The 23,074-nt window shown below is 46.7% G+C and overlaps 1 protein-coding gene across 1 annotated transcript in view; it reads right to left on the bottom strand.

Annotated features, from left to right (window-relative positions):
- Nucleotides 1-262: 262 nt before the first annotated feature.
- LOC137358237 (probable G-protein coupled receptor 139) overlaps nucleotides 263-23,074 on the bottom strand; it is a 37,420-nt gene continuing 14,608 nt past the window's right edge. Inside the window, exon 2 of the mRNA XM_068024127.1 lies at nucleotides 263-1,155. Within this exon, the coding sequence (XP_067880228.1) occupies nucleotides 263-1,155 (893 nt within the window). The remainder of the gene's footprint in view (nucleotides 1,156-23,074) is intronic.

Consider the following 23,074-nt stretch of genomic DNA (forward strand, 5'->3'; position numbering starts at 1 on the left):
TCCTCGCCACCACTCTACGTGACCGTGGTGATCAGGTCTGGCCTCGCCCTGTCACCATCCATACAGGCCCAGCTCCCACTCCAAAACAATAGCAACAGGCAACGCCCCCGCTCTGTCAACATAGTGACAGACCTCAACCCCATTTAGCCCTCGCCCAACTCCCCCGTCAACATAGCGACAGGCTCAGACCCTGCTGTGCCACCAGAGCGACAGATCCCGCCCCCAAGAGCGTTGGGATGGGTCAATGATTCAATCCCTCACATCATTGAATTAATTTAACAATTCGAGTAAATGGATATTTCAGCACATTCTTCACCTGCTCCCGAAACTGAGTCTGGGTAACAGCATAAATCGCAGTGTTTGTGCAGCAACCCAGGAGCTGCAGCATAAAGCCCGCTTCCCGCACAAGACCAGGGACAGACCGATACCCCAACCAAAACATCCGGTTCCACAGCCAATACACCATCAACGTTGTCCATAACAGGATGAAATTGGCTGAGATAACTAACAGTAAAATGATGGATTTCCTTCGGCTCTCCATCTCTGGGTCTCTGTGATTCTCCCCATTGCTCTGAACCCGGAGTCTCCTGCGACCTCTGTTGCTCACTAAAATGTGCCTGACGGTCATTGCATTGAGCAACAGAATCACCACAAAGGGAACAAGCACCGTTAGACTATGATTGAGGAACTCGATTGCTCCCCAGAACCACTTGGTCAGACCAGCCATTGTTATGTAACAAAACGTAGATTGGTTGAACAGCTGATAGCGAGTTGTTAACATAAAAAACCAAAAGATGTTCTTCAGACAGCTCAGCGCAGTCACTGTTCCCAGAACCACAACCGCCGTTTTCTCGGTGCAATATTTACTTTTCAGCTTCTGGCAACAAATGGCCACAAATCGATCAAAGGTGAAAGTGACAGTGAACCAGACAGAACAGTCTGTGGCTGCGTAAAGTAGAACAGCATGGATATTACATATGGGGACGGACAACAGGAACAGAAATTGTGCCCGATAACGAATGGGAATGTGCCTCAATATCAGGTCAAGGATAATGACCAGTAGATCCGCCACTGCCATGGCCACCAGGTAGCGAGTGACACATTTGGAGAGGCCACACTTTCTTCGACACAGGATCCCAATCGTCAGCAAGTTAGCTGTGAGGAAGGGAAATAAACAGGGAAGTCAGACATCAGGCTTGGAGCAAAGTTACAAGGACTCAACTTAACTGGGTGTGGGGCTCCAGCAATACATCTGGTCCCAGACTCAGTGTAGTACCAGCAGTGGCTCCGCCTCCCTGACTGGCCCGCTGACCCCCAAAACTTACCTTGTGTCCAGGACTCCAGTGATGGCCCTGGTTCCAGGGATGGAGTACTTCCAGGAGAGGCTCCACTCCCAGGTACGCCTGGGACCATATGCATTGCTGGAGCCCCACACCCCTGTTACTTTGAGGACTTATTGAGAATGACAAATATGTTGCTGTATTCAGTGATGCAGTGAAATAATTAGACCTGAAAGAACAAACAGGAAGATCTGTGATATGGTAGAAGCCAGGAGAGTTTAAATGTCAAAAGTCTGATTGTGAAATTGTTAAGGTCAATGCTGATCATAATGCCCCCAACTCCTTTAAATCTGTTCAAACTTTCATCTCTCACATTTCAGACCAAGGGTCAGTGGGCTGAAACACTGGGCAGAATATTGATGAGTTCAATGCCAGCATTGCTAGTCTCAATCTTCTTGGTGGCAGTGAGGCTCCATGGCCGATCCAAACCCCACTCAGCGGTGGGTCCCAACTTTAAATATTGCAATAAAGGATATGAATAAATGAATGTTCCTTTCACTGCGAACTTGCCAACTGTCTGTGACCTTGCGCGTGGCGGCTGGCACTGATACGCCTTCTGTTTCCCGTCCAGGGAAAGCTGGCACCATCGAGGTAGTGAGGGGGCAATTTAGTATTTTTATTATAGTGCGGGGGCGGGTTGGGGGGTGGCGAGTTAACTCTACATGTGTATTGTGGGGAGGGGAATGTGTGACCTCTGCACGTTGTGCAGCTGTAGGGGAGGTCACATATTAAATGTACGGTTTTTTTTGGTGGGGTAATGGGAAAGCCATTTATTTTGTTTATCTTGGTGATGGGGTGGTTCATGGGCATCAGCCAGCCTGTTTTATATCAGATTGGCATGGCAACAATACAGCTAAAACCACCAAATGCTGACATACAACGAAAAATAAAGTAAAAATGTTCTCTTAAACTACAAGCCTTACAATGTCCGAAGCAAACGGCATTTTGTTTTAATTTGAAAAAAAAATGTGGGGAACTGATTGTTATTATCAGGTTTCGAAAACAATATATACAATAATGAGAAATAAGGACTATCTCCTCACTCCTCCCTCAATTGGAAGCCAAATATAAAGATTAAAAAAATAGTAAACCCTGGAATTACTCAACAGCTCAGGAAGCATCTGTGTGGAGAGAAGCAGAGTGAACGTTTCAGGTCTGTGACCTTTCATGAGGGTCATTGAGGCAGTGGAGGCCACCCCCAGTACTACACCAGCACTGGGTTCAGGCCCATTCTTGGATACCCTGAACACCAGATAAGATTTTTCTAGTCACTGGGGCCTGCTTGGGAGTGGAGCCTCTCCCGGAAGAACTTCATTCCTGGAACCAGGGCCATCACTGGAGTCCTAGACCCAAGGTAAGTTTGGGGGATCACGGGGCCATTCAGGGAGGAGGAGCCACTGTTGGTACTACACCAAGTCTGGGACCAGATGCATTGCTGGAGCCCCACATCCCAGTTAAATGTGGCAGGTTCGCTGGGGCCTGCCACAGAGCACGGGTTAATGCCGATACTAACTAGGCCTGTAAGCATTGCAGGAGCTCCAGATTCCAGGTAAGTGTGGGGTGGTGTCCTCTGGGATCTGTGAGGGACTAGAAGGGCACTGATGGTAATAAACCAGTCCTTGGGCACGGACCATTACAGGAGGTTGGAGCCCAATTAAATGTGTTTGGGTATGAATGATCAGTCAGCGTCTGGGGACCATTGTCAGTACCTCAGTTGTCCGGGTACCAGGGCCACAACTAGAGACTCATAGCCAAAGTAAGTATAGCAGCTTCGCCTGGGCAAATAAGGAAGCGGGGGGCACTGCTGCTATCGCACGAGGCCTGGGAGCAGGAGCAGCTTTAGAGTCCCAGACCCCATGTAGGTGTTGCAGGGTCACCGGTGGCAGTCCAGTAGTTCCCAGCAGATGGACGAGGCTGCGTGTTGAGTGCAGGATGTTTACCAGAGGTGCTGCCTTTGCTGCTGAGGGGGCACAGATTACCCGTGGAGGAGGCCCCAAGCCTGCAAGAGACGACCTTGTTTCACTGGATGGCCTGCACAAGTGGCGGGGCTCCCACTAACTGCTCGTGTAATTCCACCTAAAGGGGGCTCTCTTCACTTTGGGGAGGAAGGTCGCATTAGGCACAATGCGATTGGGTCCCTTCGCCTCTGATCCTGTATCCCAGAAGATGTTAGGGTACTGTATTCGCTGCTCACAATGTGGTCTCCTCTGCATTGGAGAGAGCAAACACAGATTGGGCAACTACTTTGCGGAGCACCTCTACTCAGTCCGAAATCACGACCCCGAGCTTCCTGTTGATTGCCATTTCAACACACCACCTCCCTGCTCTCATGCTCACATCTGTGCCCTGGGATTGCTGAAGTGTTCCAGTGAACATCAACACAACCTGAAGGAACAGCACCTCATTGACTGATTAGGCACACGACAGCATGCCAGACTGAACGTTCAGTTCAATACTTTCAGAGCATGCATAGAACCCTTTCTATTTTAGTATTACTTTGAATTTTTTTTATTTCATTTTATTTTAGTTTGTTCCATCATTACAATATTTTATTGCCATGTGCCTGCCCACTTTTTTTCCCTCATATTCTTGCATGTGGCTAGAGCTTTCATTATTCTGCCATTTAACACCCTCTCTGTACTAACGCTTTGTCTTTCACCACACCATTAACACACTCTTTGTATTTGCTTTTGCCCAATGACTTCCATGTTAGTTATTCTCTGTGACCCTTTGTGCGATCAATACCTTCTGATTTGTTCTCTTTTGCCCCACCTCCACTTGATTTGCTTAAAACCTATTACATTAGGGCGGGACAGTGGCGCAGTGGTTAGCACCGCAGCCTCACAGCTCCAGCGACACGGGTTCAATTCTGGGTACTGCCTGTGTGGAGTTTGCAAATCAGCATGGGTTTTCGCCGAGTGCTCCGGTTTCCTTCCACCAACAAAAGACTTGATAGGTAAATTGGCCATTATAAATTGCCCTTAGTATAGGTAGGTGGTCGGAGAATGTAGGGACAGGTGAGGATGTGGTAGAAATATGGGATCAGTGTAGGATTAGTATAAATGGGTGGTTAATGGTCGGCACAGACTCGGTGCTGTATCTCTAAATAAATAAATAAACTTCTAACCTTTGCCAGTTCTGATGAAAAGTCACTAACCTGAAACATTAACTTTGCTGCTCATTCCATAGATGCTGCCAGACCTAATGAGTGTTCCCAGCACTTCTTGGTTTTATGATGAAGGGATGTCGTCAGAGGCAATCTGGACGGCCCCAGTGAGGGCAATTGGAGATTGGTCGTGAAGCCCAGGGGGGAGGGATTCCTGGGAGTTTCATTGTTTCCTGGACAGGGCACTCCATGGGCCATAGATTGCCCACAGAGGAGGGAGCCCAAGCCCACCGAAAGGGCGCCCCATTATACAAGGCATCCTCCTCAAATCGCATAGGTACCCCTGCTGCTGGTTAGATCCCAGCAGTGGTGGGAAGAAGCGCTTAAACGACCGCGAATGGGCCACTTTAGGGCCTCAATCGCCCGATCCTGCCCCAGGCAACATTGTTTTGTGGTGGGTTGGTGATGGGCCAGCTGCCCCATCACTCAACATGATTCTATTTGCACCTCCCCCTCCCCTCCCTTCCGACCATGACTCAGGGGTGCACATAAAATCCAGATCAGCAGAAGAGACCATGAAGGAATTTGAAAACAAGAAAGAAAGCTTTAAAATCAAGAGCCTTGTTAATCGAAAGACAATGATGGTCATGCGAGCACAAGAGTTATACGTGAACGGGAGTTCCTGTGAGTTGACACATCAGCAGCAGAGTTTTGAACGACCTAGGGCGGCACAGTGGCGCAGTGGTTAGCACCGCAGCCTCACAGCTCCAGGGACCCGGGTTCGATTCCGGGTACTGCCTGTGTGGAGTTTGCAAGTTCTCCCTGTGTCTGCGTGGGTTTTCTCCGGGTGCTCCGGTTTCCTCCCACAAGCCAAACGACTTGCAGGTTGATAGGTAAATTGGCCATTATAAATTGTCACTAGTGTAGGTAGGTGGTAGGGAAATATAGGGACAGGTGGGGATGTTTGGTAGGAATATGGGATTAGTGTAGGATTAGTATAAATGGGTGGTTGATGTTCGGCACAGACTCGGTGGGCCGAAGGGCCTGTTTCAGTGCTGTATCTCTAATCTAAAAAATCTAATCTAAGGTTTGCAGTGAGTAGAATGTGGGATATCATCAGACAGGCATTGGAATAGTCAAGTCTAGAGGTTAAGAAGGCTGTTATGAAGGTTTTGAGCAGAGGAGCTGAGAAAGGGTCGAAGTCGAATCATGTTACAGAGGTGAACATATGCTTTATTAATGAAGGTGCTTATATGTGGTTGGAATCTCTTCTCAGGTTCAAATATGACACCAAAGCTGTGAACTGTCTGGTTTAGTCTCACACAGTTGAAAGGGAGAGGGTTGGAATCAGTAGACAGTAAATGGACTTTGGTGCTGGAACTGAAAACAACAGCTTCAATCTTCAGAATTGTTAACTGACACAGCATTTGTGTGAGGTAATGCATTTTAGAAGGCTATATGTGGAGGGATAATACAAGCTAACAGATACAACTTTAAAGCGAGTACAAGGACAGAGACAAGGGGCTTATTTGTGCTTAAATATTTGAAGGTCTCCAAACAGGTTAACAAAGCAGGAAATAATGAGATCCTATGCTTTTTAAATGTATATACAGAGAATAAAAGTGGGAAATGTATGCTAAACCTACATTAAAAGGTAGGGCACGTCCCAGCAGATCATACATGGAAAATCTGAATTTTAATCACCTAATGCTAGGGCACATGGAGTTGGTGCTGAAGCCTTTATCATGGAGGCCAGGAGGAGGACAGAGGCCATGTTTCCGTCGAGAGGGAGTGCAGAACCTCAAGAAAAAAACCACTGAAAGGAATGGGAGCTGGGGACGAGGGAGGTCAATGCAGGATGCCTGGATCCGAGGACATGGCAGCAGTGCCAGAAGAAATTAAATGAGCTCACACGGGTCATAGGGAAATAGAGTTATACAGCACAGAAACAGGCCATTTGGTCCATCGTGCCTGTGCTGGTCATCAAGCACCTAACTATTCTCATCCCATTTTCCAGCACTTGGGCATTAGTCTTGCATGCTATGGCATCTCAAGTGCTCATCTAAATACTTCTTAAATATTGTGTGGTTTCCTGCCTCTACCACCTCTTCAGGCAGCGTGCTCCATTTCCAACCACCCTCTGGGTGAAAACATTTTCCCTCAAATCCCCTATAAGCATTCTGCACATTACCTTAAATCTATGCCCCCTTGTTATTGACCCCTCTGCTAAGGGGAAAGAAAGTTTCTTCCTATCTAGTCTATCAATGCCCCTCATAATTTTGTGCACCTCAATCATATCTCCCCTCAGCCTTCTCTGCTCTAAGGAAAACAGCCCAAGCCTTTTCAGTCTCTCTTCATGGCTGAAATGCTTCAACCCAGGCAACATCCTGGTGAATCATGTCTGCATCCTCTCCAGAGCAATCACATCCTTCCTATAATGTGGTGCCCAGAACTGTACACAGCTCTCCAACTGTGGCCTAACTAGTGTTTTATCCAGCTCCATCATAACCTCCCTGCTCTCATATTCTATGCCTTGAATAATAAAGGCAAGTATCCCAATATGTCTTCCTAACCACCTTATCTATCTGTGCTACTGTCTTCAGTGATCTATGTACAAGTACACGAAGGACTGTCTGACCCTCTGTACTTCCTAGGGTCCTGCCAAACATTGTATGTTCCCTTGCTGTGTTAGCCCTGCAGAAATGCATCACCTCACACTTCTCAGGATGAAACTCCATTTGCCACAGCTCCGCCCACCTTACCAGCCCATCTATATCGTTCTGTAATCTCAGGCTTTCCTCCTCACTTTTTACAATGCCACCAATTTTCGTGTCATCCGCGAACTTACTGATCATACCTACGATATTCACATCCAAATCATTAATGTACACTACAAACAGCAGGGGTCCCAGCACCGATCCCTCCGTTACACCACTGGTCACAGGCTTCCACTCGCAAATACAACACTCGACCGTTATCCTCTGCCTCCTACCACAAAGCCAATGTTGGATCCAATCTGTCAAATGGCCCTGAATCCCACGGGCTCTTACCTTCTTAACCATTCTCCCATGCGGGATCTTTTCAAAGGTTTTACTGAAGTCCAGAAAGACTACATTCGCTGCTTTACCCTCATCTACACATTTCGTCACCGCCTCAAAAAATCCAAAGCCGTATTGACTATCCCTGATTTATCCGTTTCTCTCCAAGTGGAGATTAATCCTGTCCCTCAGAATTTGTCCCAAAATTTTTCCTACCACTGATGTTAAACTCACCAGCCTGTAATTAAATGGCTTATCCCTGCTATCCTTCTTAAATATTGCTACCACATTCGCTGTCCTCCAGTCCTCTGGTACCTCTCCTGTGGCCAGGGAGTATTTGAACATTTGTGTCAAAGCCCCTGCTATCTCCTCCCATGCCTCACATAACAGCCTGGGTACATTCATCTGGGCCTGGGGATTTATCCGCTTTAAAACCCGGTAAACCAGCTAATGCTTCCTCTCTTTCAATGTTAATATACTCAGTTATATCACAAACCCCCTCCCTGACCTCGACACCTACATCGTCCTTCTCCATGTCAATATCAGTGAATTCATCTCCATATGGCATCTCCTACCCCCATCATTACCAACTTATCACACTGCTCAATGTTCACTACACCCCCATTACTCACCCATCAGCAATCTCAAACAATCAGGACCCACACCTAACATTCACATGCTCCACCTCATCACTGATAGCCGTCTCATAACTATCTCTCGCTGCCTCCACATACCACCAGCTATTCAGGTATGGCAGGAACATCACCCAAACACAGTGAAATACAATCACTGAGATTATGACCGCGCTATTGCAGGATATGTTGCCTATAATCTCAGGGAGCAGCACTAAACTGATGGGGGCCAGGCATACCTTCATCCCCAGAGACTGATGGAGGAGACGGTTCTCCACATCATGACACCAGCTATGACTGAACCCGTAGCATCCGGCATCACCGAGAGCATTCAGGATGATGCTATGTGTCTGCCTTATGCCCCTTCTTAACTTCCACCTCCCCCTCATCAGTGCTGTCTGGGATGATGTGCAAGCTACCGGTGGTGGGACCATGGATCTCCTGCTTTCCATCCCAGCAACAATCCCTGAATTCAACCCTCGCCTTCTGATTTCATACTTTCCAATGATAATCCAAAACTGTCAGCTTCCCAGGCACGGCAGCTCCAGCAGATAGACAGAGAGAGAGAGAGAGCAACAGCACAGCATTGATAATGTCGCACCATCACTTGGTCTGACAGGCGCAGTCATCTGCTCAAAGCTTGCACTGCATGTACCTTAGAGGCTGGTAAAGAGTCGGAATGTTCACATGTTCGTTTATAGTATCATAGAGCCAGGATTGTTACAGTACAAAAGAAGGCCATGCAGCCTGTCGTGTCTGTTCTGGACACTGCAGAGCAATTCGGCTAGTCCCCTCCAGCCCCTGGACTTTCCCTAGCTATGTGTTTTTTTTCTGTTCAGATAATTTTCCAATTCCACTGTAAATCACACGGTTGAATCCGCCTCCACCAATGTCTAAGGCTTTGCATTCCAAATCCTAACCATTCGCTGCACCTTTGCTTCTTTGCCAATCACCTTAAGTCAATGTCCTTTGCTTATGGAACTGTCGGCCAATGGGAACAGCTTATCCCGAGCTACACTCTCCAGACCCTTCATAATTTTAAACACTTCTATCAAATCTCCTCTCGACGTTCTCGTCTGTATGGAGAACAACCTCAGCTTCTCCAATCGACCCAGTCAACTGAAGTCCCTCATCCTGCAACGTGTCTGAAAATATTTTCTGCACCCTGTCTACAGCTTTCACATCTTTCCTAAATTGTGGTGCCAGGATTAGACGCAATACTCCAGTTGAGACGGAACCATATTTTATACAGGTTTGTCACAGCTTCATAGATCTTGTACTATATGACCCTCTTCATAAATCCTTGGATCGTGTAGGCCTTATTAAAGGCTTTCTCTGCCCTGCAACTATCAACAAAATGAGCACATATACCCGCAGGTCCCTCAGCTCCTGCACCCCTGTAGAATTGTATTCAGTATTTTATACTGTACCTCCTCGTTCTTCCTACCAAAATGAATCACTTCACACTTCCCATTATTAAATTGCAGCTGCTTTCTTACCACCCATTCTCCCAGCCTGTCGACGTCCGCCTGAAGCTAATCGCTATCCTCATAATTCACAATACTTCCACCTTTTGTGTCGTCGATCAAAATCATGCCCTACACATCCAAGGCCAGGCCATTCATATAGATCAAGAAAAGCACTGGTGCTGATACCAACACCCGGGGAACCCACTGGCTACTTCCTCCAGCCCTAGGGAAAACAAAAAAACATTCACCACTACACTGTGTTGTTGCTCAGCCAATTTCCAATTGATACAGCAACTGTCCTGTTTATTCATGGGCTCTCCCTTTGCTGACAAACCTGTTGTGTGACACTTTATCAAATGCCTTTTGGGAGTCTATGTACACCACTTCAACATCATTACCCTTATCAGCCACTCAGCTCCTGACCTCATTATAGCCTTGGTTCAAACATGGGCAAAAGAGCTGAACTCTACAGGTGAGCGGAAAACTCTCTGCTGGTTGGAGTCATACCTAACGCAAAGGAAGATGGTTGTGATTGTTGGAGGTCAACAATCTCAGCTGCAGGACATCACTTCAGGAGTTCCTTGTGGTAGTGTCCGAGACGCAACTATCTACACTTGCTTCATCAAGCACCATGCTTCAATCATAAGGTCAAAAGAGAAGATGTCTACATATCATCTGACCTTCAGTAAAGGAGACATAACTTCAGGGGTGGAGAGCAATCGGACCTGTTTGGGAAAGCCGAGAACGAGAGTAGATAAATTCAGCACGAGGCTGCGGGCATTCACTTACCTTCTGGGAGAGGACAGCAGTCCATGCGCACCTGAGTTTTGAAAAAAAGTCAAAAGTGACATCACAGGGAAGCTGCAAGTTGGTTAGTTGGTGAGTAACTGCTGTTAGGGAATAACTTGAAATAGCTGCGTAAGTAAACAAATTAAGTGAAAGAGCTACAGTTTTTTAGTATAGTATTTTTATGCATGCATCGGAGGTGGGCGTCGCTGGCCTGGCCAGCATTTATTGCCCATCCCAAATTGCCCTTGAGAAGTTGCTGGTGAGGTGCCTTCTTGAACTGCTGCAGTCTTGTGGGGTAGGTACACCCACAGTGCTGTTAGGAAGGGGGTTACAGGGTTTTGGCCCAGTGACAGTGAAGGAACGGCGATGTCGTTCCACCTCAGGATGGTGTGTGACTTGGAGGGTAACTTGCAGGTGGTGGTGTTCCCATGAATTTGCTGCCCTTGTCCTTCTATTTGGCAGAGTTTGCGGGTTTGGAAGTTACTGTCTAAGGAGCCTTGGTGCGTTGCTGCAGTGCATCTTGTTGATGGTACACGTATCTGCCAATGTGCATCGGTGGTGGAGGGAGTGAATGTTTGTAGATGGGGTGCCAATAAAGCATGTTGCTTTGTCCTGGATGGTGTCAAGCTTCTTGTGTGTTGTTGGGGCTGCAACCATCCAGGCAAGTGCAGAGTATTCCATCACATTCCTGACTTGTGCCTTGTCGATGGTGGACATTCTTAGGGGAGTCAGGAGGTGAGTTACTCGCCGCAGGACTCCGAGCCTCTCACCTGTTCCTGTAGCCACGGTGTTTATATGGGCTACTCCAGTTAAGTTTCTGGTCAATGGTAGCCCCTAGGATGTTGAAAGTAGGGGATTCAACGATGGTAATGCCATTGAATGTCAAGGGCAGATGGCTAGATTCTCTCTGTTGGAGATGGTCATTGCCTGACACTTGTGTGGCGCGAATGTTACTTGCCACTTATCAGACCAAGCCTGGATACTATCCAAGTCTTGCTGCATTTCTACACGGACTACTTCAGTATTGAGGAGTTTGATATTTAGGGAATCAAGGTCCCTCGTGTATATAATCAATTTGTTGGGTAATTTAAGTGAGTAAATTATGGATAAGTCATGGCAGGGCAGCTTGGCAGCATGGAGTACTCCTCCTGTGCAATGTGGAAAGTCAGGGACTCTTCCAGAGTCCAGGGTAACACTTGTACAGGAAGTGTCTCCAGCTGCAGCTACTTAAAATCCGCGTTTCAGATCTGGAGCAGCGGCTGGAAACATTGGAGCATCCGCAAGGCTGAGATCCTCATGGAGGTGGCCACACCGGAGGGAAAGACTGCTCAAGCAGAAAAGTAATGGGTGACTGCAAGGCAGAGTAGAAGTACAAGGCAGGTAGTGCATGAAACCCCTGGGCCCATTTCCCGATCTAACAGATTTTCCACTTTGGATACAAGTGTGGAATATAGCTTCTCAGGGGAATGTGCCAAGAGCCAGGTCTGTGGCACCACGGGTGGCTCAGCTGCACAGGAGGGGAGGAACAATCGTGGGAGAGCTATAGTGATAGGGGATTATATCGTAATGGTTACAGATAGGCGTTTCTGTGGCCGCAAACGTGAGTCCAGGATGGTAAGTGACTTCCCTGGTACTAGGTCCAGGATGTCACGGAGCAGCTGCAGGCCATTCTGAAGGGGAGGGTGAACAGTCAGAAGTCATGGTTCACATTGGCACCAAAATCATAGGTAGAAAGAGGGATGAGGTCCTACAACAGGAATTTATGGAGCGAGGAAGCAGATTAAAAAGCAGGACCTCAAAGTTTGTAATCTCTGGATTATTCCCAGTGTCACGTGCTAGTGAGTAGAGGAATGCAGGGATAGAGCAGATGAATGCGTGGCTGAAGAGATGGTGCAGGAGGGAGGGCTTTGGGTTCCTGGACCACTGGGTCTGTTTTTGGCGAAGGTGGGATCTGTACAAGTTGGACGGATTGCACTGAACTGGAACAGGACCGACATCCTTGCTGGGAAGTTTGCTCGTGCTGTTCAGGGGCGCGGTCGCGTGGGGGGCGGGGGTGTGGGGTGGAGGGGTGAAACTAATTTGACAGGGAAATGGGATGCAGCGTGTAGCTACTGTGCCGGGTGATGCACAGTCAAAATTAGGAGATACACTAAGTCAATCTGGAAGGCAGAGAAAATATAGACCTTTTAAGGCACAAGCAAATAATACAAGGCTGGATTGTATCTATTTTAACGCAAGTGGTCTTACTAGTAAGGCAGATGAATTGATGGCATTGATAAACACATGTAAATATATTATTGCTGTCACAGAGACATGGTTGAGCGAAGGGCAGGACTGGCAGCTCAATATTCCAGGGTATAGAATCTTCAGGTATGGCAGGGGAGGGAGTAAAAGAGGAGGTGGCATTGCACTGTTGATCAAGGAGTCAATTACGACAGTAAGGAGGGATGAAGATTCCTCAAAAAAGGCCATATGTCCAGAACATAAAACCAAAAAGGGGTTAATCAGTTGGCTGGTAGTATACAACAGGCCTCCAAATAGTCAGGGAGAGATCGGGGAGCAGATGTGATGGCAAATCTCAGAGAGGTGTAAAAAACAATCCGCCAATAATAGTTGGGGATTTCAACTTACCAATATCAACTGCGATAGTCTTAGTGCAAAAAAAATAAAGGGGGCAGAATTCCTACAGTGCATACAGGACAGCTGTAGTCCTACATGAGAAGGGGCAGTACTGGACCTAATCCTAGGGAATGAACTGGACAATTGGTAGTAGTGCCAGTGGGGGAACATTTCGGTGATAGTACCCATATTTCTGCAAGATTTAAATAGTTGTGGAATAGAACAAAGAGGGACCGGAAATAAACGTATTGAATTGAGGAAGGTCGATTTCAATGTGATAAAACAGGATCTGGTCAAGGTGGACTGGGAGCAGCTACTTGTAGTGAAGTCTACATCAGGCCAGAGGGATTCATTCAAAAAGGAAATAGTGAGAGTTCAGGGCAAACATGTTCTGGTAAAGGTGAAGGGTAGGACCAATGAGTCCATGGAACCCAGGATGTCAAGGGATATAGAGGATTGGATAAGGGGAAAAAAGAGGTTTATGGCAGATTCAGAGCACTGAAAACAGCGGAGGCACTAGAGGATTTTAGAAAGTGTAAGGGGGTACTTAAAAAAGTAATTAGGAAAGCAACGAGGTGACTTGAAAAATCTCTGGCGGCCAAAATACAGGAAAATCCCAAGGCGTGTTATAAGTCTATTAAGGGCAAGAAGGTAACCAGGGAAACAGTAAGGCCTATTAGGGACCAAAATGGAAATGTGTGTGGAGCCGGAGGGCATAGCTGAGGTATTAAATGATTGCTTTTCATTTGAGTTCACGATGGAGAAGGGCGTTGTAGTTGTAGAGACAAGGGAAGGGGATGGTGATACAGTTGAACAAATTATCATTGAAAGAGAGGAATCATTAGCTGTCTTAGCGGGCTTAAAAGTGGATAAATCCACAGGCCCAGATCAGATGTATCCCAGGCTGTCATGTGAGGCAAGGGAGGGGATAGCAAGGGCTCTAACAACAATTTTCAAATCCTCTCTGCCCACAGCAGAGGTACCAGAGTGAATGGAAGACAGCGAATGTGGTACCAGTATTCAAAAAGGGTTGCAGGGATAAACAAGGTAATTGCAGGCCAGTGAGTCTAACATCAGTGGTAGGGAAACCATTGGAAAAAATTCTGAGGGGAAGGATTAATGTCCATCGGAGAGGCAGGAATTCATCAGGGATAGTCAGCATGGCTCTGTCAGAGGGAGATCGTGTCTAATTAACTTGATTGAATTTTTCGAGGATGTAACTAGTTGTGTATATGAAGGTAAAGCAGTTGATTTAGTCGAGATGGACTTCAATAAGACTTTTGATAAGGTCCCGCATGAGAGATTGGTTAAGGAGGTAAGAGCCCACGGGTTCCAGGGCAATTTGGCAATTTGGATCCAAAATTGTCTCTGTGCTAGGAGGCAGAGTGTGATTGTCGAGAGTGTATTTTGTGTTTGGAAGCCTGTGACCAGTGGAGTACCACAGGGATCGGTGCTGGCACCCTTGCTGCTTGTAGCGTATATTCATGATTTATACGTGAATAATGGAGGTATGATCAGTAAGTTCGCAGATGACACAACATTTGGTGGTGTCATAAATAGTGAGGAAGAAAGCTTTAGATTACAGGATGATATGGATGGGCTGGTAAGATGGGCAGAGCTGTGGCAAGTGGAATTTAATCCTGAGAAGTATGAGGTGATGCATTTTGGGAGGAATAACAAGGCAAGGGAATATACAATGGATGGGAGGACCCTAAGAAGTACAGAGGGTCAGAGGGTCCTTGTTGTACTTTTCCATAGATCACTGAAGTCGGCAGCACAGGTAGATAAGGTGGTTAGGAAGGCATCTGGGAAACTTGCCTTTATTGGTGGAGGCATAGAATATAAGAGCAGGGAGATTATGATGGAGCTGTATAAAATGCTAGTTAGGCCTCGCTAGAGTAGTGTGTACAGTCCCGCTCTCCACGCTATAGTAAGGATGTGATTGCACTGGAGAGGGTACAGCGGAGATTCCCCAGGATGTTGCCTGGACTGGAGAATTTCAGCTGTGAAGAGAGACTGGATAGGCGAGTGTTGCTTTCGTTAAAACAGAGAAGGGTGAGAGGGGACCGGATTGAGGTTTACAAAATTAGGAGGGGCATTGATAGGACGAACCATTTTCCATGAGAGGAGTCAATAACCATGGATCATATGTTTATGGTCAGGTGCAAGAGGCTTAGAGAGGATTTGAGGTTTTTTTTCACCCAGAGGATGGTTAGAATCTGGAACACATTGCCTGAAGGGATGGTTGAGGCAAGAACCTTCACAGCATTTAGGAAGTATTTAGATGAACATTTGAAATGCCATAGCATACAAGGCTAAGGGCCAAGTGCTGGAAAATGGGATTTGGATGGATCAATGCTTGATGGTGGGCACAGAAGCGATGTGCTGAAGGGCTTGCTTCTCTGCTGTATAGCTCTATGACTCTTTGATCAGCATCCTGGGCATCACTATTGACCAGAATCTGAATTCGAACAGCCAATTAAATGCTATGGCTCCAAGAGCAGGTCCAGTGCTAGGAATTCTACTGCGAGTAACTAACATCCTGACACCCCAAAGCCTGTCCACCAACTACAAGCACACTTCAGGAATGTGACGTCATATACTCCACTTGCCTGGACCGGTGCAGCTCCGACGACACTCAAGAAACTCGACAACATCCAGGACAAAGCAAGCCGCAGGATTGTCACCCCATCCACCACCATGAACCTTCACTACCTTCACCACTGACGCACAGTGGCAGCAGTGTGTATCTTCTACGGGATGCACTGCAGCAGCTCGCCAAGGCTCCTTCGACAGCACGTTCTAAACCCGCGATCTCTACCACCTAAAAGGGCAAGGGCAGCAGATACATGAGAACACCACCAGCACCTGCAATTTCCTCTCCAAGCCACACACCATTCTGAATTGGAATTATATCACTGTTCTTTCACTGTCGCTGGGTCAAAATGCTGGAACTCCCTTTCTTACAGCGCTGTGGGTCCACTTACACGACATTGCCTGCAGTGGTTCAAGAAGGCATCTTGCCACCAACTTCTCAAGGAAATTAGGGATGGTAAATAAATGCTGGCCCACATGCCATACATGAATTAACAGAAACGATGACAGTGTTCAGTACCATATGCAAATCCTCAGACACTGTAGCAGTCCATGACCGCATGCCCCAAGACATGGGCAGCATTCTGGCTTGTGCTGATAATGGGCATGTATTCTTCGCACCAAACAAGTCAGGAGTGTGATGGAATACTTTCCACTTACCTGCCTGAGTACAGCTCCAACAGCAATCAGGAATCGCGAAACCATTCAAGACAAAGCCACCCACTTGATCGGCACCACCTTGTACATTCACTCCCATTCAAAACAAAAGGTAACCCAAAGTATTCCAATAGGGATTCCACCAATCTTGTACTGCATACAAATATGAAGCAGGTAGTGGGAAGTGATGTAGAACGTATTAGCGACACGAAGGGTAAGAATTATATTTGGAGGCATGTGGCAAGGCTGGAATACATAATGAGTAATAAAAGCAAAATAATGGAGATCCTGGAAATCTGAAAAAAAAGCAAGAAATGCTGCAAAAACTCAGAACTGATGAAGGGTCACGGATCTGAAATATTAACACTGCTTCTCTCTCCACAGATGCCACCAGACCTGCTGAGTATGTCCAACATTTCTGGTATATATGATGTAATACAGAATCAGTACTTTGTATTTGTCTTTATTAAGGAAGAGGAGTCTGGCAAAGTATCGGTCGAAGCAGAGAGAATAGAGGCAATTGATAGGGTAATAAATGAGAGGGGAAGGTACCATTTCGGCTGGTTGTGCTTAGGGTAGATTAGTAAACTTTCCTGATTGCTTGAAACCCAGGTTGTTAAAGGAAGGTGAGGTGGAGATAATGGAAGGGCTTTCCACAATCATCCAATATTCCCTAGATATGGGGGAGTTGCAGGATGACTGGAGAGGGGCAAATTATGAAAGGGTGTAAGGATAGTCCTAAAAACTAGAGAGCAGTTGGTTTAACATGCGTGAAGTGTATGGTTTTAGAAACAAGTCAGGGAAACAATCAATAGGCACTTCTTGAGGCTTGAGCGAATTAACAATAACCTTCATGGATTTTTAAAGGGCAGATCATGCAGTAACAGAGAAGGTTGATGAAGGGAATGCGATGGACGTTGTTCATATGGACACGAAGAAAGCATTTGATGATTTGTTGAGATACCACGTAAAAGTCTGGTTAACATAATTCAGGCTCGTGGAATCGGAGGGTTATTTATCCAATTGGATTGAAATTGGCTTAAGGGCGGTAAATGGTGGCTTTAATGAATGCACGTTGGTAGACAGTGATGTTCGCCAAGGGTCAGTGTTCGGTCCACTGTGTATTTTGTTTTCCTTCTGCGGGATATAATGACTTGGATGTTGGCCTACTCAGTAGCATTTCAATATTTGCTGATGATACCAAACTTGGACAGTGACAATGAGAAAGATATGCACCACCTGCCGCAGAACATAGATAAGTTGGCAAAATGGGCAGGCAAGCGACCAGTGAATTTTAATTCAGATAAGTGTGAGGTGATGCATTCCGTTTTAAACGATAGGAAGTTAACAGAGACTTCAAAGCACAGTTCTAAAGAATGTGCAGGAACAGAGGGACCTGGGGATGCACGTGCATCGAACTTTGAAGGCGTTAAAAAATAGAGTGGTTAGTAAAGCATGGGGCATATAGGGCTTCATAAATAGGGAAATAGTTTTCAAAAGCAAGAAAGTTATGGAGTCATACAGGATAGAAACAGTCCCTTCGGCCCACCGTATAAATGGCAACCTGAATGCTTATCCATACTAATCCTACCTGCCTGCATTAATTCCATATCCCTCTATGCATTGCTCATTCAAGTACCTGTTCAGAAGCCTCTGAAATGTTGCTACAGTTCCTGCCTCCACCACCTCCTCTGGAAGCTCATTCAGGTACCCACTATTATTTGTGTGAAAAATTTACCCCTTTGATCCCCTTTAAACCTCCTCCATCTCACCTTACATCTATGCCATCTAGTTTTAGTCACCCCTACCATGGGAAACAGACTCTGGCCTATCAATGCCTCTCATAATTTTATATACCTCGATCATGCCCCCTCTCAGCCTCCTTCACTCCAGGGAAAACAGACCCAGCCTGTCCAATCTCTCTTTATAACTCAAGCCCTCCAAACCAGGCAACATCCTTGTGAATCTTTTCTGCACCCTCTCTGGTTTAATCACACATTTCCTGTAGTTCAGCGACCAGAACTGCACACAGTACTCCAAATGCGGCCGAACCAACGTTATGTACAACTGTAACATGACGTCGCAACTCTTGTACTCAGTGCCTCAGCCGATGAAGGCAAGCATGCCATACGCCTTCTTTGCCACCCTGTCTAACGTGTTGCCACTTTCAGGGAACTATGTACTTGCACCCCAAAGTCTGTCTGCTCAACAACACTCCACAGGACCTGTCATTCTCTGTATATGTCCTGCCCTGGTTTAGCTTCCCAAAATGCATTACTTCACACTTGACTGTATTAAATTCCATTTGCTAATCCCTTGCCCACTTTCCCAGTTAATCTATATCCTGTTGTAACGTTAGACAACCTTCTTCTCCGTCCACTATACCACCAATTTTGATGTCATCTGCAAACTTGCTAATCATTGACTCTATATTCACATCAAAGTCATTAATATATATGACAAACAACAAAGGGCCAAGCACCGATCCTTGCAGCACACCACTGGTCACCGGCCTCCAATCTGAAAAGCAACCCTCCACTACCACCCTCTGCCTCCTATCACCAAGCCAATTTTGTATCCAATTTGCTTGCACACCCTGGATCTCATGTGTTCGAACCTTCTGGACCAGCCTACCATGCGGGACCTTTTCAATAGCCTTGCTAAAGTTCATGTAGACAAGGTCCATCGCCCTGTCCTCGTCAATCCTCTTGGTCACCTCCTCGAAAACTCAATCAAATTCGTGAGACATGAGTTCCCACGCACAGAGCCACGCTGACTATACATAATCTGACAATGCCTTTCCAAATGCATATAAATCCTGTCTCTCAGATTCCCTTGCAATAACTTTCCCACCACTGATGTAAGGCTCACTGGCCTATAGTTCCCTGGCATATCTCTGTTGCCCTTCTTAAATAAAGGTAGAACATTAGCTATCCTCCAGTCTTCTGGTACCTCACCCGTGCCTAACAATGATACAAAAATCTCTGCAAGGGCCACAGCAATCTCCTCTCTTGCTTCCCAGAGCATCCTAGGATACACCTGGTCAGGCCCTGGGGAATTCCCCACATTAATGTACTTCAAAACCTTCAACACCTCCTCCTCCTTTGTAATGCTGATATGCTGCCAGATATCGGTGTTCCCTCCCTTGAACTCACTAGCTTCCATGACCTTCTCCACGTTAAATACAGGCAGACATGTTCATTTCAGACCACAACCATTTCCCGTGGCTCCACACATAGATTACCACACTGATCCTTAAACGGACCTACTGTCCCTACCTACCCTTTTATGAAGGTTTTTGCACTGGTTGGGCCACAACGAAAATATTGCGTCCAATCTAGTCACCACATTTTAGAATAGATATGCGGGTCCTGGAGAGGGTGCAGAAGACGTTTAGCCGAATGATTCGAGGGTGGGGATTTTAGTTACAAGATTTACATTAAAAACCTGGGGTTTGTCTCCCTGCAGCAAATAATATTGAGGAAGATTTGATGGAGATGTGCAAGATTATGACAGGCATGCATAATGTAGACAAATAAAAACTGTTCCCATTAAATGATGGTACAAGGACAAGGGGAGACTGATTGAAAATATTGGGCAAGAGGTGCAATGGGAATGTGAAGAAGAAATGCTTACGTAGCGAGTGATAATGACTTAGAAGTTGCTGCCCACGTGGATGTTGGAAGCAGAGGTGATCAATGACTTGCAAAGAAATTGCATGGGCTCTTCGAGGGAAGAAAGTTTCGGGGCTCCATGGGTTGAGAGTCGGAATGGGACTGTCTGGGTTTATCTGCGAAGAGCGGGAATGGACTCGATGGGCCGAATGGCCATGCTCTGTATCTCGATAAGTATATGACTCATCCCCTGGTGGTCTACTCATCCCCCGAGTATGTGATACAGAGACAGGGGGCGGTCTACTCATCCCCAGAGTGTACGATACGGACACAGGGAGTGGTCTACTCATCACCTGAGTCTGCAAGACAGAGCCAGAGGGCGGTCTACTCATCCCCTGAGTCGGTGATACAGAGACATGGCGCGGTCTACTCATCCCCTGAGTCGGTGATACAGAGGCAGGGTGCGGTCTTCTCATACCCTGAGTCACTGATACAGAGACATGGGGCGGTCTACTCATCCCCTGAGTCGGTGATACTGAGAGAGGGGGCGGTCTACTCTTCCCCTGAGTCTGTGATACACAGACCTGGGGCGGTATACTCATCCCCTGATTCGGGGATACAGAGACAGGGGGCGATATACTCATCCCCTGAGTATGAGATACAGAGACAAGGGCGGTTTATTTACATAGAACATAGAACATAGAACATACAGCACAGAACAGGCCCTTCGGCCCACAATGTTGTGCCGATCCTTTGTCCTCTGTCAAGGACAATTTAATCTATACCCCATCATTCTCCTTTATCCATATACCTATCCAAAAGCCTTTTGAAAGTCCCTAAAGTTTCTGACTCAACAACTTCCCCGGGCAAGGCATTCCATGCCTCGACCACTCTCTGGGTAAAGAACCTTCCCCTGACATCCCCCTTATATCTCCCACCCTTCACCTTAAATTTATGACCCCTTGTAACGCTTTGCTCCACCCGGGGAAAAAGTTTCTGACTGTCTACCCTATCTATTCCCCTGATCATCTTATAAACCTCTATCATGTCGCCCCTCATCCTTCTCCTTTCTAATGAGAAGAGGCCTAGAATGTTCAGCCTTTCCTCGTAAGACTTATTCTCCATTCCAGGCAACATCCTGGTAAATCTCCTCTGCACCCTCTCCAAGGCTTCCACATCCTTCCTAAAATGAGGCGACCAGAACTGCACACAGTACTCCAAATGAGGCCTTACCAAGGTCCTGTACAGCTGCATCATCACCTCACGGCTCTTAAATTCAATCCCTCTGCTAATGAACGCTAACACCCCATATGCCTTCTTCACAGCCCTATCCACTTGAGTTGCAACTTTCAATGATCTATGCACATAGACCCCAAGGTCTCTCTGCTCCTCCACATGCCCAAGAACCCTACCGTTAACCCAGTATTTTGCATTCATGTTTGTCCTTCCAAAATGGACGACCTCACACTTTTCAGGGTTAAACTCCATCTGCCACTTTTCAGCCCAGCACTGCAACCTATCCAAGTCCCTTTGCAGACGACAATAGCCCTCCTCGGTATCCACAACTCCACCAACCTTTGTATCATCTGCAAATTTACTGACCCACCCTTCGACTTCCTCATCCAAGTCGTTAACAAAAATCACAAACAGGAGAGGACCCAGAACTGATCCCTGTGGCACGCCACTGGTAACTGGGCTCCAGGCTGAGTATTTACCATCTAAGACCACTCTCTGCCTTCTATCAGTTAGCCAATTCTTAATCCAACTGGCCACATTCCCCACTATCCCATGCCTCCTGACTTTCTCCATAAGTCTACCATGGGGGACCTTATCAAATGCCTTACTAAAATCCATGTACACCACATCCACTGGTTTACCCTCATCCACTTGCTTGGTCACCTGCTCAAAGAATTCAATCAGGCTTGTGAGGCAAGACCTACCCCTCACAAAACCGTGCTGACTGTCCCGAATCAAGCAGTGTCTTTCCAGATGCTCATAAATCCTATCCCTCAGCACCTTTTCCATCAACTTGCCTACCACCGAAGTAAGACTAACTGGCCTGTAATTCCCAGGGTTGTTCCTATTCCCTTTCTTGAACAGGGGCACAACATTTGCCACCCTCCAATCACCTGGTACCACCCCCGTCAGCAGAGAAGATGAAAAGATCATTGCCAGCGGCTCTGCAATTTCATCCCTTGCTTCCCATAACATCCTTGGATATACCCCGTCAGGCCCGGGAGACTTGTCTATCTTCAAGTTATTCAAAAACCCCAACACATCTTCCCTCCTAACGAGCACTTCCTCGAGCTTACCAGTCTGTTTCACACCGTCCTCTTCAGTAATACACCCCTTCTCATTCGTAAATACCGAAGAGAAGTACTCATTCAAAACCTCACTTATCTCTTCCGGCTCAACACACAGTCTCCCGCTATTGTCCTTGACCGGACCTACGGTCCCCCTAGTCATCCTCATATTTCTGACATACGCGTAAAAGGCCTTGGGGTTTTCTTTTATCCTACCCGCCAAGCATTTTTCATGCCCTCTCTTAGCTCTCCTAATCCCTTTCTTCAGATCCTTCCTGGCCATCTTGTATCCCTCCAGAGCTATGCCTGTGCCCTTTTTCCTCAACTTTATATACGCCTCCTTCTTCTTCCTAACAAGACTCTCAACCTCTCTTGTCAACCACGGTTCCCTCACATGACCATCCCTTCCCTGTCTGACAGGGACATGCTTATCAATGGCCCCTACTATCTGCTCCTTGAAAAAGTTCCACATTTCGACCGTGCCCTTCCCTGCCAGCATATGCTCCCAACTTATGCTCCTCAGTTCCTGCCTGACAGCATCATATCTACCCTTCCCCCAATTGTAAACCTTGCCCTGTTGCACATACCTATCCTTCTCCATTACCACAGTGAATGCTACAGAATTGTGATCACTATCTCCAAAGTGCTCGCCCACCAACAGCTCTATCACTTGCCCTGGTTCATTACCTAGTACCAAATCCAATATTGCCTCCCCTCTGGTCGGGCAGTCTACATACTGAGTCAGAAAAGCTTCCTGGACATACTGCACAAACACTACCCCATCCAAACTATTCGATCTAAAGAGTTGCCAATCAATATTTGGGAAGTTGAAATCCCCCATAATTACTACCCTGTGACTTCTGCTCCTTTCCAAAATCTGTTTCCCAATCTGCTCTTCCACCTCCCTGCTGC

Source organism: Heterodontus francisci, chromosome 49 (assembly GCF_036365525.1).
Source record: "Heterodontus francisci isolate sHetFra1 chromosome 49, sHetFra1.hap1, whole genome shotgun sequence".
In the NCBI taxonomy this organism is placed as follows: Eukaryota; Metazoa; Chordata; class Chondrichthyes; order Heterodontiformes; family Heterodontidae; genus Heterodontus; species Heterodontus francisci.